At 39.0% G+C, this 23,923-nt stretch overlaps 1 protein-coding gene across 2 annotated transcripts in view; it reads left to right on the forward strand.

Moving 5' to 3' along the window:
- The window catches only part of SPIDR (scaffold protein involved in DNA repair), a 196,708-nt gene that overhangs the window by 34,410 nt on the left and 138,375 nt on the right, over window positions 1-23,923 (forward strand). For both annotated transcript variants that reach the window (XR_011677433.1, XM_071419195.1), the window contains exon 6: window positions 17,466-17,722. Coding sequence is in view for 1 of the 2 variants with exons in the window: in XM_071419195.1 (XP_071275296.1) it covers window positions 17,466-17,722 (257 nt within the window). In the remaining variant the exon portion in view is untranslated. The remainder of the gene's footprint in view (window positions 1-17,465; window positions 17,723-23,923) is intronic.

Here is a 23,923-nt window from a genome sequence, read left to right on the forward strand (position 1 = left end):
GTTTCTAATTTCTGGCATATTGGAATTCATCCTTTACATAAGAAAATGTACTGCCACCACTAACTGTTTCTTCATTCACACATTCCACCTTTAGTCTTAATTCTGTGACTTTAATAAAGCCCAATAAGTGCTATTTCTTGCAGACCTTAATTATACTAGCATCCATTTTTAAAAGAAATCTTTTGCTCTAGTTGCAATACAGTTGCTTCCACTATTTATTTCTGTTGTGTTTCATGTGTTGCCCCATATGGTTTTGTTTGTTTGTTTTTTGAGTTTTTTAACGTAAAGAGAAAGAATAGAGGAGAAAAGGGAAGGGCAGATGCCACATGTTGAAGGGATACCACCAAAAAGGCAATTCTGTCAAATGCAGACAGATGCATGGATTGTACAAGGTGGCACACATGGTTTAATTTTGTTGTCATTTCTGCAACTGACATAAGCTAGTTTCAGGCTAAGATGTTACATTTTGTTGGGAGAAGGCTTGAAAATGGCTGAGAATGCTATTTAAGAAGGTTAAAAAGAGCTTAGGGTTGTGCTGTGATCTCACAGGGAAAGGCCCAGAGTTCAGAAGTGAGCAGACCTGTGGCTCCAAGACACACACATGCACCTGGCAGAGTTCTCAGTCTTAATTATGCAGGGTCTGTTTTACTTTACCATGAGTGACAAATTCTGAGCATCATGTTTGCAAAAGGGATCATGACAACGCTAGAGTTCGTTGCCTCTTATTGCACGTTTTCTCACAGCTTACTAGGTATACATGAATATTGCATTGGGATGTTGGTACAACACTAAGATAAGGGCAGCAAATTAAAGTAAACATAAGAAATGGGAGAGCCTTTGTAAAAATGTGCAGACAACTCATTCAGCACAACTGTTGATGGCTTGGCCTTGAGCTCAGTTGGTGGAGCTGCTGCTGCCGGGCTGCCAAGATAATGTGTGTGATGTAATTGTGCCAAGCCCATACTATCACAGTATTACAGCAAAAATGTCTGGGCACATTCCCAGTTACATTCAGGTACAGTAACAAGGTAAATGGAAGGGTTCTGCCAATACTGTATATATGTAGAGTTACAGCCTGAAGTGGGTGTTTTGTGGCAAAAAGGGCAATGTGTCTTTTGCTGAGCAGGTAGAGAACATAGTCTTTGCTCAGTGCCAGTGTTATCTCTTTTATGAAATGACTCTACAAGGATGCCCTTCTCCCTAGCTGCATTACAAGCTGCAGAGGAAAGATGTAAGAATGGCTACAAAGTACAGATTAAAAACCCATCCAGCTCACTGCTCTGACTCTGCTTGTGGCCAGATGCCCACAATGTGGACACTGGGTATAAGCATAGGTCAAGCTGAACGGATTAACTGGCCAAATAAGAATACCAGTTGCTTTGTTGCTGTCTGAATATGAAATAATCCCTGATCTTCAGTGGAAACTAGATGTTTGAATGCTAGAAAGTTCTGAGTGTTTTCTGTTCTTTTGGGGTTTTTTTTGCTTGGAGACATATTCTTAAGATACTTGTATAGTCCTAAACTGAGCTTGTTTATGTGGTTGCCTGCAATTTCTTTATGCAACCTTCACAAGCCCTTCCTGCTTTCCGAAGTTTTTGGAACAGTTAGTTAATTCTAACTCTCCATCTTCCCCTTTGACTGAAATTTGCAATTTCCTTTCGAGAAACAACTTCCTATTGAGTACTAAGTTATCTGACCACTTTGATGTATTTGAAGTATTTTTTTGAAGTCCTGAAGGCATTGCAAAATCCAGTGTTGTCTTCACAGCTTAAATTTCTGCACTGTCTGAATTGAGGAAGTACAGAAGTGGACAGGAGCTCATCTAACTAACAAATGAAAATACAATTAAATTGTGCTTGATCATGCAGTGTCACTGTAAAATTCCAAACTGTGGTAATTGAAACCTGGTTAGCAGTTCAAGAGGACTGAATTGTCACGTTTTTGCTGTGATCAGCATTGGCTTTGGGAAATTTGGGAGTTGTATGGATTTCCAAAAAACACTGCAGCCTATCTGGAGGCAGATGCAGACATGGGCTGATTTCTGTGGTGCAGCCCATCATTATGCCAGAGCTACAGGAATCTTAGTCCTGGCCTGCAAAATAGCCATTAAACTTCAATTTAGATGCCTGTGTCCTATATACAATAAACAGATGAGCTTAAGTGCTAAATACCAGGAGTCCCAGCTACTGTCTTTCTGACCAAGGAACACTTAAGCTCCCTGGTGTTCCTGCACTTTATCTAATGCCTGTTTGATGTGGAGCAGGGACTGAAGCTCTTCGAGATCCTTTGAATCTTGTGGGGGTTTTTTCTGCAGTGACACAGCCTTCAAGGGAGGGGCAGAAATTACCTCCTTGTTGCTTTGTTTGGTGGGTAGAGAATTTTACAGAGAGGAAGGGATTTAAATTCTCTTAATATAGAAATTGTCTTGTTAGAGTTGGGGCTTCTCCGTTGCTTAGGCTGAAATGCCTGGAGTGTTATTGAAGAGCTGTGTTTACTCTTGTGGGTGTGCTTTCCAATGCCAGCAATGCATGTACAGCATGCTGTGAGTGGAAATCTCTGCAGAGCATAAACTCACACCTACTGAATCAAGCCCCTAAACAGGCTTAGGTACAGAAGTACCAGCTTTGTACTCACAGGTTTATATGTGACATAAACCACGAGTCTGCAGAGTTGCAATGCATCTGTTTATGTCCAAAAGGACTGACCTCTTGGACTTTGATGTCTAAATGCCATCAAAACTCCTCTTGGAGCCTGAGTCTTAGCTTTTATAGCTGAAGATAATCTTATGTATTTCCCTGCATAGAACATTTTTAATGTTTTCTTTTAATTGTCATCTCCCTGAAGTGATCCAAGTGCTTACCAGTCTGCTGTTTTGAAGAGGTAACAAGTTAAGGGAGGACTTTCAAAGATCCTTTAAATTTGAACGTGTGCTTACACTAATTTTAAATGTAAATGCTTTGCAGTTCTGCTTCCCTCACCCCTAAATGCTAACAGTGCTCAGTGTTTTTACATGGGAGTTGGTGTCTAGCACCTGTGCAAAATATATTTCAGAACAGAGTTGCCAGATACAGTTGAGAATCACTTGTGAAAATTTTGTTTAAAGAACATGTCCCCAGACCACAGGAGATGCTAAATTGAGTCTTTAACGTCAGGCTTTCTGACTCAGTCCTGCACTTACACCACACCACTAGATGATGACATTTTATTCTGAAGGTTCACCAGTTCAGGCAGTACTTCATAAACATCATCTGCTTTTAAAGTAGATCCCTGGCTTTCTATTGCAGCTATTGTTTCCTCTTCTGTATCTGAAGCAGGGAATTCCCCAGATTTCTCCCAAGAGGTGTTTTTTTTTTGTTTGTTTGTTTTTTTGGGGTTTTTTTTGGTTTTTTTTTTTTGTAATTCTGGGCTGTACTCTCTCCCTGGAAATCTTCTGGTATAATTTTATTTCATCAGTCACAAGTGAAGTCTTATGCTGGTGGTTTCCATCTACAGAAAATTATTTAAATTATTCCCTCTGTATCCACCAATGTGGTTTTATATGTTGTCTGTCAAACTACTTTAGACATCCTCTGTGCTTCTTTGTGCCAGGGGTGTATCCATAGGGAAGCCACATTTGTGCACCTGGTCTTCAGAGTCTTGGCCATGATATGTGGTAGTAGTATAAGAGCTAGAAAACCCATCAGCATAAATCCAGTGGTGTTGCTATCATAGCAAACCTGATTTATATGCTTTCTGAATCCCCTCTCTGCACTGTGCTTTTTGAATGGCTGTCAGATGAAATAGAGGAGCTTTTTTCATCTCTGCCTATTTTTCCTGGACTACTGTATTTGCTAGGATATTCATAAGGCATTGTTTTAATGCTGTCCAAATTCTAGTCTATCAGTATAGTATTACTTGAAACCACAGAACTAATTATGATACTGACTTTAAGTTTTGAGATTTTGAGTATAAGAAAGCATTGCTGCTTTTGCTCCCTATTTTTGTGCAGTATGTTTCTGTAATCCTTCAGATGTAAAGATACCTGTCATGAAAGTCCTGCAAATATTTTTTATATATTTGGAACCAGTTTCTAGAGGATGTATCCATGTGTAGTGGGTTGTGAAGGGATGTGGAGTTCAGTTTTGGGGCAAGGAGGAGTGGGTATGTAGGTGCATGAATCTGCTTTTGACATATGGTCATGTTTTCTGTTTAGTAAAATTTATCTTGAATTATTGCAGCCCTACATAGAAGAAGTCAGTGAAGATAACTGAAATTTCTATTCTGGAAAAAGTGGAGTGAATTAAGGAACCTCTTTATAGCCAGACTACTTATTAGGCAGAAGAAGCAAACAAGTTAACATTAGGTACATAGAAGTCACAAAGAGAATCCTAAAACTGGGGAGAAAAGTATGTGGCATTTTCTAAATGGAAATTTCCTGAATGGAAAATGTCAGGCTTATTTAAATATAAACAAACAAATGTAATTGCTTGTGTGTAGAATGTAGTGCATATACATTTTTTTTTTCACTGTGGTGTTAGAGAGTGTGGGTGACTTGTTAACTTCAATTTTCAATTTCTTAATAGCTTTCTCCTTAAGAAGTGGTTGTCTTGTTAGGTAGTCTAAATGTAATTGTACAGTTTTGCTATTTTACATAGGGTAAGCTTTCTGTTCCTTTAATAACTGCATTCCAGGAGCAATACTACTTCCACTTGGCTGTAGTGATGCAGTTTTGAAGGATTTCTGTTGATAGTAAAATAAAAAGAAAAAAATGAAATCTCTTATTTGATGCTACTCTTGAAAATTGACACAAATGGTCAATTTTTGGTCTGGAAACTCCATTCTTCCTCCCGTCTAAGTGATTAGTCCATAACAGAATCAGTTGGCTTTTGGCAGGTTGGAGGGAAAATGCATTTAGCATGTCTTAGGTTTCCAAGTGTAAATTTGGCTGTTAATAAACATGTCAAAAGGATTTTCATCCTGAAGTCGTGATATGTGTTAAAGTTACATTAATGGTCTGAATTGTAGTAGCTGCAGTGTAAAACTGTGAGTCAGTATTTTGAATATCAAGGGTTTAATTGATGCACTTGTGATTGTATTTTCACATTATTTTGACATGAGTGTGAAACTGAGAAGTAATCTTTTCTGCAAGAATATTCAAATGCTTGTCTGAATCCTGAAAATACATACTTCTTTATGCCTAGACTAAATCATCTTGCACTGTTATATGACACAGCTGTGTTTGTTCTTATTCTGACTTTCCTTAACTAAATTTTTTGCTTTATTTTAATAACATAATTAGTGTGTGGTTTATTTTCAATGAATTGATAACTGTAGAACACAATGTGATACCTACCTTTCCTCTGATATCTAAAAACTTATTTTGACTTTGGCTCTCCATCTTTGAGGAGAGTAATAATACATTGATAGATTTGTGTAGTTACTGTCCTAGCACTGATAGGAAATACTGTGTGAGTTATAGTCTAAATCATTAAAACATCAGTATAGATAAGCTGATTAGGCTTTTGGCAAGTAGAAAGCAAGATCTTGCTCCACTGTAGTTCTGCTGTATTTGGTACCCTGAAGAATTACCCTAGACACATGTGAAATTTTTGATATTTTGAAAGACAGATTCTTTTTTTTTTCATTATTGTTATCCTTATTATTGTTTTTATTCAAGCCACATCTGCTGCAATGTCTCACCCATTTTTCTGACCAAAATGAAATTACTGTTGTTGCGAGCTGGGGAATGCAGATCATCCAGGCAGCAATTTAGTTTACTCTATGCAGGAACATCTCTTTGGTGACTGGGAGTGGGAGATATAAAATGATGCAGTGTTTTAGTTACTGTAGACCCTGATGACCACTTGTTCCTGCTGAGGTAATATGAGTGCATGCTGTATTGTTCTCTAGACTAAGAAAAGAACTTCTGATTAAAATACTTGCCACTAAGACAAGCACAAAATTGATACAGTGGGTGCCAAAAATTTGCACTTCTGCATTTAGGCAGTAAAGCTGCCTGTCACACAATTCCTAAAAATGGCGCAGCCGGATGCCCAGAACTGCCTGAGCACTTCTTCAAAGCTGTTGTCACTGTCCCTCTCCTTTCTAAATTTGGGTTCTTTCGCTTCCCCTGTCCCAAATTTTCAGTGCAGAGCACAGCTCCCAGAGCTTGCTGGTGTTTGAGAGTTAACTGCTGTTTAATGAAAAGTGTTCTTCTTTTTTTTACTTTTAGTACAAATTTTGGGTTCAGGTGTGTGATATTTTTAGTTGCTTTACCAAACATTGCAAGTTTTTGATCAGAATGCTAATAGGTCACTTCCAAGTTCAAGAGAAAAAGATTTGCAAGACTTTTTTAAAATCTTGCTAGCTGCAGAGTTTGATCTGAAGGACAAATATCGCACAAGCATTTTTACTTTGGGAAGAGGAAAATGAGGAGAATGTGTTTCATTTAATTGTATCTTAAAGAACAGATTTCTAAATGGTTTTCTGAGAGGTTGAATTAACCTCTATGATTTTAGCATTATCTTGTCTGCTTTGAGCTTCCCTTATATTATAAAAAAAGGGGACACACACATCCCACACATGAATTTTGCATTTTCCACGTGTAAATACACATTGACACGTGCTAACAGAATCGAAAAGAAAATGACAGTTTTCCATTATTTTTCCCCTCCCTTTCTGAAGCACTGCTTTAAGAATGGAAGTGAAATTGAACCATCATAATCTCTCAATCTGATTTGAGATAGTGGAGGCATGAATCCAAAAGCTATTGGTGACTCCCGAGGATACCAGTCAAGGATTGCTTTTTGAAGTGTGTTAAAGTGCATGACATGCACTGAGAGTCTTTTGTTCTCTTTGCCTGTAATTGGAAAGAATTACCTTAATTCTTCTTAATAATACTACTTTATGGAAGCTTTATAATCCTTATAAGGAAATGCTCAATACAAATTATAGATGTTAGTATTGCAGGGCTCCTTTCTTTACAAGTTCTCATGTCAGCTGCTAGCCCATTCTTATAGAATTACAGTCCATTGAGTTTAGTTGTGTAATTATTGTATTTGATTACTGGGACATTTCAAGTGTATCTTCCTGATAAGTCTATGTGTGTGCTTATTTTCTACAAAAGTTTTAAATATCTGTGATTGTCTCCTTGGGTCCTACAATGTTATGTTTTACCCATATTATGGCAGTCATGTCACTAAATGTAATGTAACACACCTATATTACAGCACACAAATTTTATTCTAATCTAGATCTCAAAGGAGTTTTAAAGTCTGTACTTTGAAATCTTTTCACGTACTATGAACAGTCTGCACAGCTTAATGTGTCAAACTTAAGACAGTATTGTAGCAGTGAGCAATTTTGACTCCCTATAAAGTGTATATTTGCAGCAACATTACAATTTTCAATTACAATGCCTTACCCAATTGATGTTTACTTTATTTTCCTTCTGTTCCCCCAAAGTGTAGGCACGTGATCTGAAAGAAAATCTGTAAACTTCATGTTGGGCTTCGTTTTCTTTGTTCTTTATCCAAATAGAACTAATTTTAGCTGAGTACATTTAATGTATTTTTCAAAGCAGTTTCATTGTTTGGTGTCCTTTGGCTTACTTGGAAAAGCAGTTAAATGGGTTTTCTGTTTCTTTAGCCTGCATATAGGTGCTCTCATCCATGTTAGAAATCAGTTTAGGTGAAGGTGGCGCTTTTGTGTGCATGCACATGCTGTCATCACTGACACAGTATTTCAGACGTGGTAAGACATTTCCTGCCCCAAAATGTTTGCTGTTTAAAATAGTTTTAACAGTGCAAAACCGCAAAATGATCTAGAAAAAGTTAGGCTGTGTGTGGAAGGACTTCTGGAGAGGAGGGAAAGGGTTGAAAGAAGCTGGAAATGAAGAGGAGGGGAAAATGAAGGGACTATTTTAGGCTTTGGGGGCAGTTCCGCAGGAGTTGTGAAGCAATAAATGGGGCAAAGGGAAGCACAGTCAAGTGAGAAGAATGTGGAGTGAGTGGGAGTAGAAGAAAATGAATGTAATGTGCTGCACTGCCTGGCAGCCTGGTGTCTCCTTAAGCTGCCAGTGCTGCAGCCATGAACGCTGGCACTGATGCAGCTGGAAGTGCAGAATCTTAATTTCAAGATATTTCTGTGTGTCCCTGTGGATATTGTCAACAAAAATTTTTCCACTAAGCGCTGAGCATTATTGCAGAAATTATGCCTGTATTGCATTTGTGTTATACAACACTGTGCCACTTGTGTTTCCATTCTCTCTCATTTTCTTTTTTCTTTCCTTTTATGGTAAGTGCTTTTCTAAGGGTTTTCACAGGAAACTGCAGATCAACCAAAGAGATCAATCAGTGTGAATAATTTTTGCTTTACTGAATACCTGTGTGCAATCCCTCATTTAGCTGATTATTCTGGAATTGCTTCCTTTAATCTCAAAAATAACATGCTTGCAGTTATCATCTACTTTTGGAAAGAATACATAATATGAAAGATTTGAAAGTCTTTGACTGTTCTCTGATCTATCTATACAGTGACATTACTGTGAGAAGCATTTTCTGTTTTAGAAACAACTTTTTTAAAAGCCTGCAAGATGATTATACAATTCATAACTGTATTGGGTAAAATGAAAGAAGCAATTTTATAAGGAAATATTTAATTTGCTTAGACCAAATGATCTGTTTGGAGAAAAAAAACACCAAACTTTTGAGACCTATAGATGGCCTTAGTGCTAAACGCTTGTCTGCTTTCCCAGAGTTATATCTGTTTGTCTAGTAAAAGATATTACCTCCCATTGCAAGTATTTGTTCTCTCTGAAGGCTTGTGTTAAAACAAAACAGTTGCTTGAAGATGGAAATGTACTTCCTCCTTTAACAGTACCTACTGAATCCTGCAGGTGTTTAGTCTAGGTGCTTTAGGATTTAATTCATAAATAATAATTTGGCTTTTAATCATGCCTTTCAGTTGAGCCCTCTTGTTACAGCCAAGCTTTAACCGGGATGATTACTATAACATCACCTAAACCAGAGACAATAAAACTGAGGTTTCATGGCACAGATCCACTAACTTTAATAAATGAAACTGAGTGAATAACTATAAACAAAGAATGTGAAAGTAGGTTATCAAACCATGTGATAACATCGGTTCCTTGGAAACATGAAAGTAACTATTTCTGTGTCAAGAACGAAACCCTGTTTAAGTGGTATTATAAGCTGACTGCAATTTTCCTGTGTGCCCAAACTTCAGTGTATAATGTTGAGGCTTCTGTGCGAAATGATGTAATTATCTGCATGCCCTATCAGAGTCAGGTATTTATATTTGAAAGCCTAGGTCTCTGTCATCTGGAGGATCCTTATCAAGATGAGAGCTCAACTGCGTGGGATAATATGCAGTTGCATGAGAGGAGACCTGGTTCTGTCCCTGAATAGTTTGCAAGATGTAACACGTGAAGTGGCGTCTCCCCCTTCCCCTCTTTTTTTTGAAGAAGGGAATGGAGAGCAAGGGTTATGGTAATTCACTTGAATGTAACGTTGGCTAACAGTGTGCACAAATTGTCCAAACTGTCTCTAACAGCCAGTCATTTTCCCTGAGAGAAAATGAAGATGTCCTAGTATGATGGAAAAAAACATTAGACAAAGCAGGAAAAGCGCTTGTAGGTTGTCCATGTCCATGTCCAGCATTATTTGGTCTCTTAGAAGTTGGCTATTTCTCTGATTACAGACTGATGGTGAGACCAGTGGTACTGAGATAATACTAGGAAGCAATAGATTGAATTCTAAATGCTAAAGAAGTCAACTAATCTACTAAAATAATGCTTTTAAGAGATGCAGTTGCAGTGCAAATGCTACAGATGCCAAGATTGCAGCAGGGTCTGTACTCTGTAGAGTACAAGTCAGTGTCCCTTAACTAATGTTAAGTAATCTTGTTTTGTGCTCATTTTGCACTTTAGCAGCTCAATGTCCCCTACTATTCTTTCCTGTCCTTGTGCACAGCAGACAACAGTTTTGTTCAGCCTTACCTTTGGGATCATTATTTAATTCTACATCCTCACAGCACCCTCAGAAAGAAATAGTGCTTCTTGCTTTCCAGCCTGATTTTGTGTAAAAAGGCACTTGGGCTGAGAGGAGAGCCTCACCTGTTTCGGTCGGCTGATCCATGCCTCAGAACAACCTGTTCTGGGAGAGGCAGGCTGGAACAGCTTGTGGATGGATCTCCAGAGGTATAGCCTGCTTAACCTGTTTGCCTTGTGAAAGCTGAGGTTTCTGCTCAGGATTAGAAGTTACGGCTTCGATTTCATCTTTCTTACCACTTGTGCATTCTTTACCTGGCTTAAAAGAAAAAAGAAAAAGTCAGTAAATACCATCTTTGCATTAGGTCTATAAAAAATCTGGTTCGCTGTAATTTTAATTACTCTTCTCCCAAAGTTCTTCTTTTGAAGATCAGATTTTCATGTTGATTTTTGTGTGTCTGTGCAAAATCTTATTTTGATGTTATTTTTTCGGTTCTTGTTTCCTACAATGATTAGTGCTACATGCAGGATACTGCCTGCCAGTGGTGTATGTGTACAGGACTGTGTGTGAGAGAGCTCAAACCAAACAAAAACATACACCTCTCCCCTGACAAAAAAGAATGCACAGCCAAACATACTGCATGCAAGCATAATCGTCACCTCATTTTCCACTTCAAGGCAGTATGATCTAAACAAGATATGGGAACTGATAAATGATGATACAAGTTATTTATTTTGTTAATTATTATTTCATGTGTGATATAAACCACCATTTTGTGGGCTTATGTACTGTGCTTCAACTTCCTCACTCTGTGAAGTGGAAGAGGGAGTTTTCCTGTCCCTCTATGACTTCTTCAAAAGTGATGCAGGAAGCCCAGCATCAGATAATTGGCTCTTGGATCTGACAGCAGCCATACCCTTCCAATTATTTCTGCAGAGTTCCATGAAACCCCTTTCAACTCCTTCTGTGTATGAAAGCATCTCTGAAACTGTCCCATTTGCTTTTCTTGTGATAACAGCTACTGGTATTTTTCCTTTGGATTGAATCCTATTTTTGGGGTTACCTTTTAAGACAGTAGCTAATGCAGCTGTATTTTGACAGGGTTTGCAGAATAAATGGTGTCAGACATGGGTAAGACTTCCCCAGGAGCTCTTCAAAGGGAAGCCCAGCAGTGGTGTGTAAGGTTTGGTAGCTGACCTGCTTCCTCCAGGGATAATCTGAATCAATTTCCTTTACGATAGGAAGCTCTGGGCTGCTGGATGCAGTGAATCCTTTTTGATTAGTCATAGAAGAGAAGTCCTAACCACTTGTTTAAAGGTCTCAAAACACCATTAAAGAGGAGATGAGGGTGCAGTCTGTGACCAAATTCTGCTTTGAATAATTACAGTGTTGCTGCCTACACTTCTCCTCCATATTCAAGTAGATACCGCATTCTTCTTTGCTACTTGGCATAAATGATTTTGTGTGCTAATAACTACTGCATTCCAGCCCTGGGGTGGTGGCAGCTGGGAGACAGCAAAAATCATTCCCATGTCTGTGTGAAGGGAGATGTCACTGAGGTTTAGTGGTGGCCAGGCTGGGAGAGAGAAGCTCGGTGGGTGCTCGCTCTTGGAGAATCCCAGGGAAGTGCTCGAGGTGGCTGTCCCGGTGCTTGGGGAGCACTCGGCTCAGTTTCCTGTAATGGCAGCCACAAAGTGCTATGTGTGTGGAGCAGGACATGTCATTTCCTAGTGCACTGAACCAACACCACTGATAAATATTTAGGACAGATCAGATGGTCTGAGTGCGTGTGCTGGGGAGGAATGCAGTACTTGGCTAAACAACCAGGCATTATCTGAGATCCATTTTAAATATGTGCTGTCTCTGTAATAACACTGGGTGGTTGTTCCAGATACAAAATTTCAGTTAATCTGCTGTGTCAGTTTGGGCTTGCAAGTCCAAAAATACCTTATTAGTGATTTATGTCTTTCATTGTTCTTTTTTACATACGATTATCTCTGCCCACGCACTGCTACCTAATCTTGTATTTTTGCGTGCTGTTCCTGTGGTTATTCCATGAGAAGAAGGCTTGGTGTCACCCACAGAGTTGCACATGCCTAACTCTGCACTTCAACATAAAGTTTCTTGTATGAAGGAATATTTGAATTATATCCCTCTAGAGTGAAAGTAGCTAGTTTACCAAGATTAGTATTCCAAATTATTTCTCAAGCTACTGGGAAAGTATATTTGGCATAGACTTCAGTGCTTCAGTTAAAGCTTCAGAAAACAGAGAGCTTTGAAGAGAATTGCAAGCTTTAAATCCTTTGTATCTTTAATTATCTTTATAGAGCTGAATAATATCCTGTACTATCTGTGTGCACAATGCTTGAATTAATTTTGTGTTGATTAATTAAGGGAAAACTTCTTTTCTTTTACCTTTACCCTACTCCCTGTAATCCTGCAAGCCAGCTGCTGGTGGAGTTAGCTTCGAGCATTCATTAGCATAGCCTGGGCCTTTGACATACTGCACTGGTGATTTATGCTTGTGAATATTCATTGTGCTAAATCCAGTGGCTTTTCTGCTCACTCTTGTTTTTTAGAGAGTACCACGCAAGATACAAGGTCTCTTTGGAACCCATAACCAGCTGCCTGGGGTAGAAGTTGGCTGCATTTGAATCTCTTTGCAGGCATGACAGCAAAGAACCTGCAGTGCAAATGCAGGGAAGACTGGATAAAGGACAAGGCAGTAGGGTAGTCACCACAGTTCACTGTGTGTTTGTTAATACTGGTCATACTGTTAATACTGGTCAGCTTCCACCATCCTGAGAGCTGTCATGAGAGGGCAGGTAGGGGAATTGCAGATCAAGTCTGAAAAACATGAGGGAATCACGAAAGGGAAAAAGCTAGTCCATGAAAGAACAGGCAGGGGGTAAGAGAAAATGCTTCCAGAACCAGAGGCAAATATACGTGAATGGACAAGCAGGAGGGAGATGCCACAAGATTAATTTTACTCTGTATGTACTGTGATCAGAGCCTGAAACTCTGAAATACTGTTGCTGTTTCTGACATAACTTGGCTCTGTGACCTTGAGAAAGCCTGGTTCCCTAAGGGTGCTCTGAGAAATACTCTTAGTTCTGCCATTTGAGCTAGGCTGTGGTAGGATAATAGGAGGGAAGACTTCTATATTATTTAGGGAAGGAAATGACAGACTAAGTGACCTCCATCTGCAAAAAATTATATCAATGTCTATATAGAATTTGATATGTGTTTTTTGTCTCTAAGACATAGTGCAGCATGCTGAAGTATCTTAGTTTCAGGTGATAAACTTGTTCATAGTATCTGTGAACTCTTATTGAGCATCTTATCTGCAAAGTATCTTCATATCTACTGGGAAATATTTACAATATTAACTGAATGTATGCAACTGAACAAATTGAAGTGTTTAATGGCTACAAAGGTGAGGTGTAGATACTGATGTTTTTCTGCAGAAATCACTGAGTGATGTGTCTTGGGAGAAGAGAAAAGGGAGATAAGAAACCCACACAACTGCTCACCACCTTGTCTCTGATTAGCAATCACTGTCTGAGAGCCTTATAAAAAACAGATTTATTATTTATTTTAATAGGTTTGATCTGTTAGCTTTCTCTTTGTACAAAAAGCTTTGTAAGGTTCTGCTTTCTGTGCTAACGCTGGAAACTTCAAATGGAAATGTAACACTTCTCATGTTAACTTACTGCTGTTTTATTGATAAAAAATATCAAGTGCTTATTTAACTCATGAAATACAGATTTTACTTGCTTCCATCACTATTGAAGTGAAAAGGTGATTTTTTCAGGCCTTCTAGAAGCAAACATTGTGCAGATTGCCAAGGTACTGCCAGAGAACTCACAGGATGTTCAGCAAGAGGTAGCTGAAGCAAATCTCTTGAGGCTGAGGGAGGAAGTACTTGGTCACAGATGTAACGGCATAATATTGTCTGTGCTGCATGTGTGCAAAAATCTATGTGCTTGTGGAATGCCATCTTCATTCCACTGAAGTCAAGAGTTTTGTGTTTGAACAATTTGGGCTAGGATTTTAGAGTTTCTGTGGTTTGTTTTTTGGTATTTTTTTTTGTTCTTAGTGAATGCAAATTGATACAGGCAAATATATGCGCTTTAGCAATCTTAGCTGCTTAGTTGGGATTTGCTGTTTCTCATTTTGGTTTCTATTTTTACATGTATACCATCTTCTTTGTTAACTAGACCTGGGAGTGCTGTCAAAAATATATCATTAATTAATTAATCTTGAGAGCTCTTTATTTTTTGATGCATTTTGATTTTAAAAATGCTTAACCTTAAAATATTGGGTCCTGGATGCTCCAATACAGTACTCAATGACTTCTTTGCTTTCCTGTAGTCAAATCTTAACAGAAAAAATGGCAATAGCCTGTGTATTTATACTTGTCATTTTCCCTTAAAAGAAAGAGCCATAAAAGGGGAGCATTTGTAGCTTTTCAGATGACACAGTCACAGAGAAAATAGATTTATTTTAAAATCAAACAAAATGAACTATGTGTATTGTTTTAGTGATAAAGATTGAGGTCAACCCCAGATTTTTTTTTCAGTCAGCCCCTGGATATAGACAAGTGGCTAGCATGATGTAGAAGAGGGTGTTGTGGAAAGGCCATCATTGGAAATATAACTATATCTTAGTGAACAGTCTACTACAAAGTATTTGGAGGTATTGGGATATATGGGAGACAGTCATGAAAATCCTCTGGATCAGGAATTATTACATTGGGATCAGGGGTCAGAGGAAGAAATTAGGTGGGGAAACTGAGCCTGTGTGTGGTGGGAAGCATTGTACTCTCAGCCACTGTAACCAAAATTACTATATTTCAAAATAATAAGCCATGTGGAAAACCAGTTTTAATTTGAGAATTCTTTGTGCTTAGCAGTGGTGCTCTTCTGAAACTCTAAAAATGCAGAAGAAAAACATAATATTGCTGGGGATATTATTTAAAAAAATCAACAAAATAACAAAACTCCTAGACATTCTTCTTTGTGATGTTTAAGGTATGGATAAAAAAATGAAAAATTTCTTCCCTATTTATCAATGATTGTTTTAAAGTGAACCAAAGAAATATTTTTTTTTGCCACCTTTTCCCCACCGTATTGTTGGTAGGCTTGCCAGCTTGTTTACTGGATATTTGAAAAATTATGTTTGATGTGTGTTTTGAAAATATTTTTCTCTTTAGACTAGAATTCTGATTATGGCTACAGTTAAAAAATGTACAGAATTGGAAGGCTAAGTTTTTGTTCTTTGTTTTTCTTCTGCATTTTTAGAGTTTCCTCTTTTAAGAAAAATTTCCAACTGACCAATTAAAAAAACATCAACAACAAAAAACCACTAACAAGCAAACAAAACAAAATCCCCAAAGTACGGTTTTCTTGGGGAAGTTCAGTCTAAACAAGTATACAGTAATATTAGCAGAAATTATTTATTAGACAATCTTTAGTTAGGAAAGCTTCTTAACACTTAAATAGTCAGTGGGATTAAAACGTGCTTAATTTAAAGCACTTCCCAAGAGCTTTTCTCATTTGCATTTCACTCGCTCAGAGAACTTCAGGTTCACATCCTTTTTTTAGGTGCAGTGGATATCTTAGCTATTAGAGAAAAATTAAAGCATTCCTAATGCAAGTGAGTGCATTGGAATGGTGTTTTAAGAATGAAGTGCTTGCTTACTGCTTTCAGAGTCTTTGAAATCTTTTATTTCTGGCTCATTTCCAATATGAAAGTAGTTTGTTTTCAGAGAAATATTGTTGCCAAGGAACAGATGTTGACTGTGTTGTGTTTAAAGCAGACTGATATTAATTACATTCTTTTAGCTATTCTACTTCTCTGGGTAACTTTAAAAGGTCCTTCCAATTTCCAGAGTACTTAGGTAAGCCCTCGGAACATGAACACAGTGTCTCGGCATTTACATGAAAAATGTATCAGAGAACTGGCAAGAGCTGAACTTATTTTTGTGCACAGTTGAGAAATGCTGTTTTCAGATGATTACACTAATTAATAACATGGAACAGCTTTAGTGAATTTAATGAATGCTGTGATTTCCCTCCCTTTCCTCTTTTGCCTTTCAAGTCTTTATCCGAGCCAGTTGTCAAACAGCCTCTGTGGAGCATTACTTACTGCATTTTACCAGAGGAATGGGGTAATTTTTTTCTGTGATTGAGGCAGCATGGTCTGGAGCAATGTCAGCCTTTGGGGTTTCCCAGTTTCCCACTGATAATGCAAAGTTAATATTTTGTGTTTGGGGTTTTGGTTCTTTCAAGATCAGTCTGAGTAACTTGCCTTGCCTTGTCTACAGTTTTATGCCAGCTTACTTGAGCTGGCCTACTGCTGGTTGGTCTGTCACTGCCCCACCAGAACCTGCAGACAGTGTTGGTTTGGTTGTTTTACGTTTTTTTCAACTAGCTCCTGAAGACTGAGCCCATCTCATGTTTCTTAGTCCTCTGCCTATTTCAGTGGTTTAGATCATTTTGTTCTGTACTTGGTAAAATGTCACTTTCCAAGTATTTTTGCTTAATACTCAGTACTTTAAGAAACACTGGGTGAAGAGAACATAATGCATGTAACAGCTGTGCAGAGCTCACCTTAGGGAGCCAACCCAGCAGCCTTAACCTGCTTCTGCAGGAGCCCTAGAGAGGAGCAAAATAAGCTCAGCCAAAGCAGTTGAATTTTCCCCCCCAGCCCTCTTCTCAGCCTTCCATGTCTCTACAGAGTTGTTTTTTCTGCCTTATCCTCTCATCCTTCCCTCAGTGGGATGAGTTCAGTGTGTCCTATGAGTTTCTGGTAGAAGAGCTCCAGTGAGGTTCTGTGGGGCTGAACTCCAGCCCTGCTGGCTCCCAGCCCTGACTGCTGACCAGCGATCCATCCTCTTTGGAGCTACCTGGAGACAGCCCAACAGCTTATGCTCAACTTTTGAAACCTTCCTGGGAAGCTGTAGGCCTGCTGGATATGGATGAAGGCCTGCTTTAGTGTTCAAAATCATGTTTTAACAAAAGGTTACATACTTGACAGCTACAAGCTGTCAGTAGAGGCATGTGTTTCTTCCTTCCATTTAAACTATGGAAGCTGACCTTCCTGTTTGCTCGAATCCCAATACAAAGCTCTCTTTCTTTCAGCTTCCAGTCATGATCCCTGTCACTCATTAGCCTCTCTCTACTTCCCTCAAACTTGCCTTAGATAAAAACATTAGCCTAATTCTCCAGACCTAGTTATTTAAAAATCCTAAACGTTACTCCTCTCAGTTGTCCCTCAAGAGATGATTCTTATGTTCAGGAGTTGATGTTGACTGACAAAAGATTAATGTGCATTTACAGTGAAGTTGTCCAAGTTGTATTAATAAATTGGCATTCCATTTGTGGGTTACTGGGTAACATGAACCTGCCTACATAAATCTATACCCCCTCATTAGCATTCTGTTCAAACAGCTTTTTGTCTTTATTCGTTTAGGCAATTTCGACAGAAATATCTGAGTACTCCTCCGATAACGACAGCCTGGGAGAAGGAGAGGCCACCCTGGCCACCACCACTCCAGGATCCAGTAAGGGATTACAGCCAGGGTCAGGAGGGGACACGGGGGATGTCCCAGCACGACCGGCCAGCGAGTGGCTGAGGTCAGCACAGGCCCTTCTCCGCACCCCGGGGAAGCCAGCGGGAAGAGCCCCCAGAGCCCCCACTGAGTCTGCCAAGAAGAGGAAGCTACTGAGGTAAATGGACTGTCCACCTCAAGGATTTCTTTATGGCTGTTTATTCGTAAATTATAAGTAAAACAATACCTGCCAAAGTGTTGGAGTGTGTTTCAAGAGTAAACATTTTAGAGACGCAAATATGAGAAACTTAAAGAATGTCATTTATCTGTAAACAAGCAAAGAAGGCAAGAAATAATAAATTTAAAATCTCTGGTGAAAGCTCTCAATCTTGAACTCCTGTTCAAATTGATTTTTGCACTTCTAATAATGCTTTACAGATATGTGAGTGGACATACTTCTATTCTAGCTTCTAATCATTTCATTGCTTTGTGCCTCTCAAGAAAGTCTGCAAAAATGCTGCACCTCAGGTTTTAGGATATTTTTTTTTTGGTCCTCTCCACATTTGTCAGTGCAAAATTATCCAAAATAATGTAGGAAAGGAGTGGATGAGCAGTAGTTCTGATGAGAGTAGGACAGAGCATTATGTAGGTAATGGGAGGATGTATTCCTAAGCTGAAATTTAACTGTCTGTGACTAAGTTAAATACATTAGAAAAATATGTAACTGCTGAAAGAAAGTAGCCTGAGATGGAGCAGTTGAAGCCTGAAGTTCTAACTAATTACAGTGCAGAAATGGTCAGTTGCTATATTAAATTAATGAAAGTTGTGTTAACTTAAATGGTATATGTGAAGATATACCTCAAGCTGTGGAGACCACAATTACAAATGGTGCTGCTCTACATCCCTATTGTTGTTTTAACAATGTGCTTCTCTTACAGCTGAATCTATGTACAGTAATCAGTCAATTACTTAAAAAGTAAACATTCAGTTAATAGGCATACCTTATTTTTCTCTGAAATATTCTTGGCTATTTCAAAATGCTCTCTGAGGAAACAGGTTTGGAAGTCCTAATTACTGAGGATGTCTATACTTAAAAGTGCTTTGCTTATGCAATCAAGCTTTATTTCTTGTCACTTTAGAAAACATGCATACTCAGCTGTACTAGGTCAGACCACAGCTGTAACCCCCAAAAATTCCTTATAGTGGCCAAAAGCAAGCATGTGTGAATGTAATAGAAACAGAACAAGTGTACAGTGGTATTTTGCCCAGGTGCTCTTCCAGCTTTGAGCAATTCCTGAGCTGTTTGTTACCATTAGTGGGTTTGTCTTTTTCTAAATTCCAGCTGCATTTGATGACCTTTACTATCAACAGTCTAAATGCAAAAAATGTTTTATGGGAAAGATACTCTGACACAAGTGTATAAGAGAATAGATTGCTTTAAAAACAAAGAAAACAACAAGACCAAACCATCCACAATTATGTAGAATGTAATCTGTCTGGAGTGGCCAGAGGAGCAGAGCCTACAGGGCTTTTTACCTTCCATCCTGTGGTTCCACTTTGGATTCCTTTGGGAACAGGGAAGCAGGCAGGAAATTCCTTAGTTATGAGTGTTGTTTATCTAGTTATTTTTCTCATCCAGGTAATTGTCATCTTTTCACTCTTCCTGTTCAGGGCATTAATTCCATGTGTCTCTCCCATCCTCCCTTTTACTGCTGACAGAGAACATTTTCATTGGTGTGATAGCAGTGGATGTAAGTTTGCATCCTCAATAGGAAAGCACAGGTTTTCTGTGCTGTGGATTGAAGGCCATTTTGGGGAATGGTTTGTCAGCTTCTTGATTGATTGAGTGACAATCCCTTCTTTGTGATTTAATAGCTAAAAGCTACAAAGCAGTCGTGGCCTTGTCATTTCTCCTTCCTTCCTACCTCTGCTGCAGCTCAAGGCCACAGCAGAAAGAGCAGTGAGCAGGGGAATCATCCTGAAGCTGGATCTGGCCCATGAGCTCCCACGCAGATGGACCATTTGGAACTGCTCAGGAGGTGGAAGAGAGCCACAAATCTCTGCTTAGCTGGGCCTGTCTTTCTCCAGGCCAGTGCCTAGGGAAGCATGGGCTGTGCAGAGATGGTGCAGGTGTTGTAGAGCTGCCATCTTCCTGTGGGAATTCCTTTGCTGTAGGTTCAACTCCAAATCCACAATGTATTGTGTCTGCTTTTTTCCTGAAGGCATCCTTATGGAGGTAGAGTAGGTCTCCTCCCATTTTGTTTCCCCTTTGAAGAAAATAGGAAATATTTCTATTTTTATATCTCTTTGTTTGACATGTGTAAATTTATCTTCAAGTATAGAGATATATTTTCTAGAAATTTTAGCTTATATTTTCTGTAGAAACCTTAGTCGTGTTACAATCTACATTTATGTTTGCACTGCCTGATTGGAGCTATGCCTCTGTTACCATCAGTGGGTACATTTTTCTGGGTAACTTCAAAGAAACCCCCCTCAAATATCCCCCCTAAATCCCAAAATCCCAAGCAAAACAAAACCAAATAAAGAAAAGAACCTTAACAGTCTCTGGAAAAATTCAGATAAATTCGTTTCTACTGTCCTTTCTTCCTGGATACCTCCTGGTGCTAAAATGGAAATGGATAGTTGCCTGGATGGGAGGAAAGAGTATTGTTTGTTTAACCCTATCACAGATAGAGTTGTCATACACTAAAAAAATTGATATACAACCAAAGCAACAGAAATCTTCAGATGTCAGCTAATTATGGATGATTAAAATAAATTTTTGTGATCCTAGCATTGGAAATTTGACTGTAAATTCAACACTTTTGAGTTTAAATAAAATGAGAAGCCCATCTATGTCCCCAGATCCACATGCACAATATACAGTGCCGCTGCTGCTGAGCCAGATTTGAAGGGGCATGTTGCAATTCTCCTCTGTTAGGGGTTAAGTGGGGTTTTGGAAGACAATTGGTGTCTGAAGACAAAAATGATGGGGTGAAAGCAATTTCTCCCCCACCAGATCTACTGCCAAATTCTTATGTTTTCTTGGATCCCTGTAATGTTCGTTTTTGTTTTCAAAAGTGTCCCAAGTAAAGATGATTCTTCTTTCTACCATGGTCCCTAGGGGAGAGCAGGTAGTCTGGATGGTGGGGTTTGTCCTTCAGGGGTGTTGGTGGCTCTGAAGAGCTGTGCTGTGGGAGATGCCAGTTTGTCACACTGAAAGCAAAGCAGATCATCTCTTGCCCACAGCCATCAATGCCACTGCTTGGGACATCCTCCCCTTAAACACTGATATTATGTGGCTCTGTAGTTGCCTTCCTCTATTTAAACAAGCCTGTTGGTGGATGCAGTGGGAATACATAATTTTCCCAGGTGCACTGCCAGATCCATGGCCTTGAACTGCAGCTGTGAGCTCCTAAGTGAGTTGAGGATTGGGCACTACTGGTGGTACCTGGTACTGAGATGAGCAGCCTGGTGATCAGGTCAAGAGGGGTTGGGTTTACATGCTCCTGCCCTTTTATTCCATCCCAAGGCTTCAGTTTCTCAGCTTGAGTCAGCACTTCATGGGAAAATTATGCAAATGATTTGTAAACCTGAGGGGAGGGAGTATTTATTGCAAAGAACAGTTTTCAAGAAGTTCTTGTTACATTTGAAATCCATGTTAATGCTATGGGGTGAAATGTCTAAACTGCGTTAGTTCAAATCCTTTCAAAGTTTCTGGGTGAAAGAATGGAGGAATGTAGAGTATTGCAAGTTTTAACATTTATTACATGTATTGAAGAAATAACTGGGTTCATTCAGTATTTGTAGAGAAGAAAACTCAAAATGCATGTACTCAGCTCCTCTTGTCTGCAAGTAAACCTTTCTTAAATGTTTTCTGAGTTGTTTACTTTTTCCATTAAGATTTTATTTCCACCAGAAAAAAAAAAAGTCTGAGGTTATTGTAGGAAATAAATATCTTAAGTTATAAAATGTTAACTCTACATCTAAATCTGTCATGTTGCAAGAGCTTATAGTTCTGAGGAATAAGCTTTAGCTTTTTGTTTGGTTTTTTAAGTACTTGAGTGGCTGTTTATAGTTCAAGAGAAACAGGATTTCCCAAGATTTTATTTTAAATTATCTTATATCTGCTTGTGTGCAGACCACATACAAATCTGATCAGCTAAAATTAACTTTTGTTATCAAAAGAGGAGAAAATTACAGAATGTCCTGGTACTATGTGCAGTAAATGAAGCCCAGTTGTTACATGAGGCCAACTGAGGTCCTGAAAATAAAGGAAATTGCCAAGGGAAGAGGTAGCTGGCACAAATGAAGCAGACTTTTACTCTAAAATTTGGACTGTTCCTTCTTTACATGCATCCACAAGTGACATGAGGATGTAACAACAATGGACTAGCCCTTTGGATGGTCATGTTTTTATGCTAATTTTAACTATTTCTGTAGCTATTTAACTTTTCTTTGCTAGTGAATTTCTTGTTGGATTAGGAAAATATAAATGAAGAATATCATGGCTACAGTACAGATGGCTTGTCATCACTGGCAGTGTACACGGTAAAATTATTTTGCCCTTAGAGGAAGTTAAATTGTATTTTCTCTTTTAGAAAGTGTGGATGGTTTCAGTGGGCCAAATGTTTGGTGCTAATGGGAGAAAAAAGTGCCATGTTTGTCATTGGTCACAGCCAGTACAGCTTCAGGAGGGAGAAGTCCTGCTTGAAAACCCTTCTGTGACAGGGTAGCCCACCTAGCTGATCTAGGGAAGCCAGTAGATGTGATCTTTTTGGATTTCAAAAGCAAAACTTTTGGTAGTGTCTCTCACAGCACCCTCCAGACCAAATGTCCAGCACACAGCTGGATAACCATGCTCAGTGATGGGTGAGCAGCTGGCTCACAGGCTGGGGACAAAGGTTACAGTGAATGGAGTGATCAGGCTGGGGTCTGGTCACCAGTGGGGTTCTGCAGGGCTCCATCCTCAGCCCACTTCTCTTCAACATCTTCATTAACCACTGGGATGCAGGATTCAAAGGGACACTAAGTGAGTTTGCCAATGGCACTAAATTAGGGAGTGCTGTCAACTCCCTTGAGGGCAGAGAGGCCCTGCAGAGAGACCTCAACAAATGAGAGGACTGGGCAATCACCAACTGCACGAAGTTTAACAAGGGCAAGGGCCAGATTCTGTACCTGGGATGGGGCAGTCCTGGTCCTGTGTACAGACTGGGGAATGACTTGCTGGAAGGCAGGGCTGTAGAAAGGGACCTGGGGATCCTGGTCACTGGGAATTTGAACATGAGTCATTGGGGCCTTTTTCATTGCTTCAGCAAGTGCCCCATGAAGTGGAAAGGAGTCTAAAGGGACAGCTGAGTGTCAGTCACTTCACCAGTTAATGTGAAAGTAGGAGAGAAGATTTCTCCTTGCTTTGAAATGAGAGAAGATGGAAATTGCCCAATCCTGAGATGAGGATATATATTTGTTTTGAATTATATGGAGTCCTGTGTATACTGTGTACAAGGAGACAACTCAGTAGAGAGTGTTGACTTCAAATTAAGTCTGTAAAGAAGTAAACTTGGATGAATAGGGGGTTATTTTTGGTAAGTGCTCTGCTGAATTAAAACCTTACTAAATAAACACAAGGAGATCTCTAACACTTCAGAAAGATTGAAAATTACTTTTCAAAACACAGCAGACTCACTAATGCTCTTTTGTTGTTGCTTTCTATTAACTTTATTGGAGTTGGGAGATAGGAATCAGCCTGGAAGTTACAGATCAGGCTCAGTATTACTTTTTGGCCATAGCTGTCACAAAACTCTTCAGTCTTGCTGTTAAAGTTTGTGGGTAGGACAGCTACCAGAACTTGAGCTGTTGTACAGGATGCTGAGCTTTCTTATGGTCATCAAAGCTTGTTTTTCATGTGGATGTTGTTGGACATAGACAGTAAAGGCAATGTGTTGTTTTAAATACAGTATTTCAACAAGCTCAGATTTAGTATGGAAATAGGACATGAATTGCTGCTTTTAAATCTGTCTGCCTTCAGGGAATTAAAGGAACAAAATAGTTGTACTGGAAGTTTTGTGATCAAAAATAAAAAGGTTGTGGGCAGTGGAGATAGTATCTGAGCAGCTTGACTTCACCAAACAGCATTTGCATTAACAATTTGCCAAATGTGTTCAATTTGCTCATGTTAAAACATTTAGGGGGCAAGTTTGAAGTGCTGGTCCAGAAAGTATACATCCTAAACTAGTTTTTATTATTTCAATAAAATAGTTTGTCAGTTCCCTTGATTACAGAATTGATACATTAGTAATCAAAATATATTTGCCAATTTTATACACATATCCCCCAGAAGTTGGCTTACCTCTTACTGCCCAGCCAGTAGTGACTCTGT

Source organism: Agelaius tricolor, unplaced genomic scaffold (genome assembly GCF_023055355.1).
Source record: "Agelaius tricolor isolate 1412-34295 unplaced genomic scaffold, bAgeTri1.0.p SCAF_2, whole genome shotgun sequence".
In the NCBI taxonomy this organism is placed as follows: domain Eukaryota; kingdom Metazoa; phylum Chordata; class Aves; order Passeriformes; family Icteridae; genus Agelaius; species Agelaius tricolor.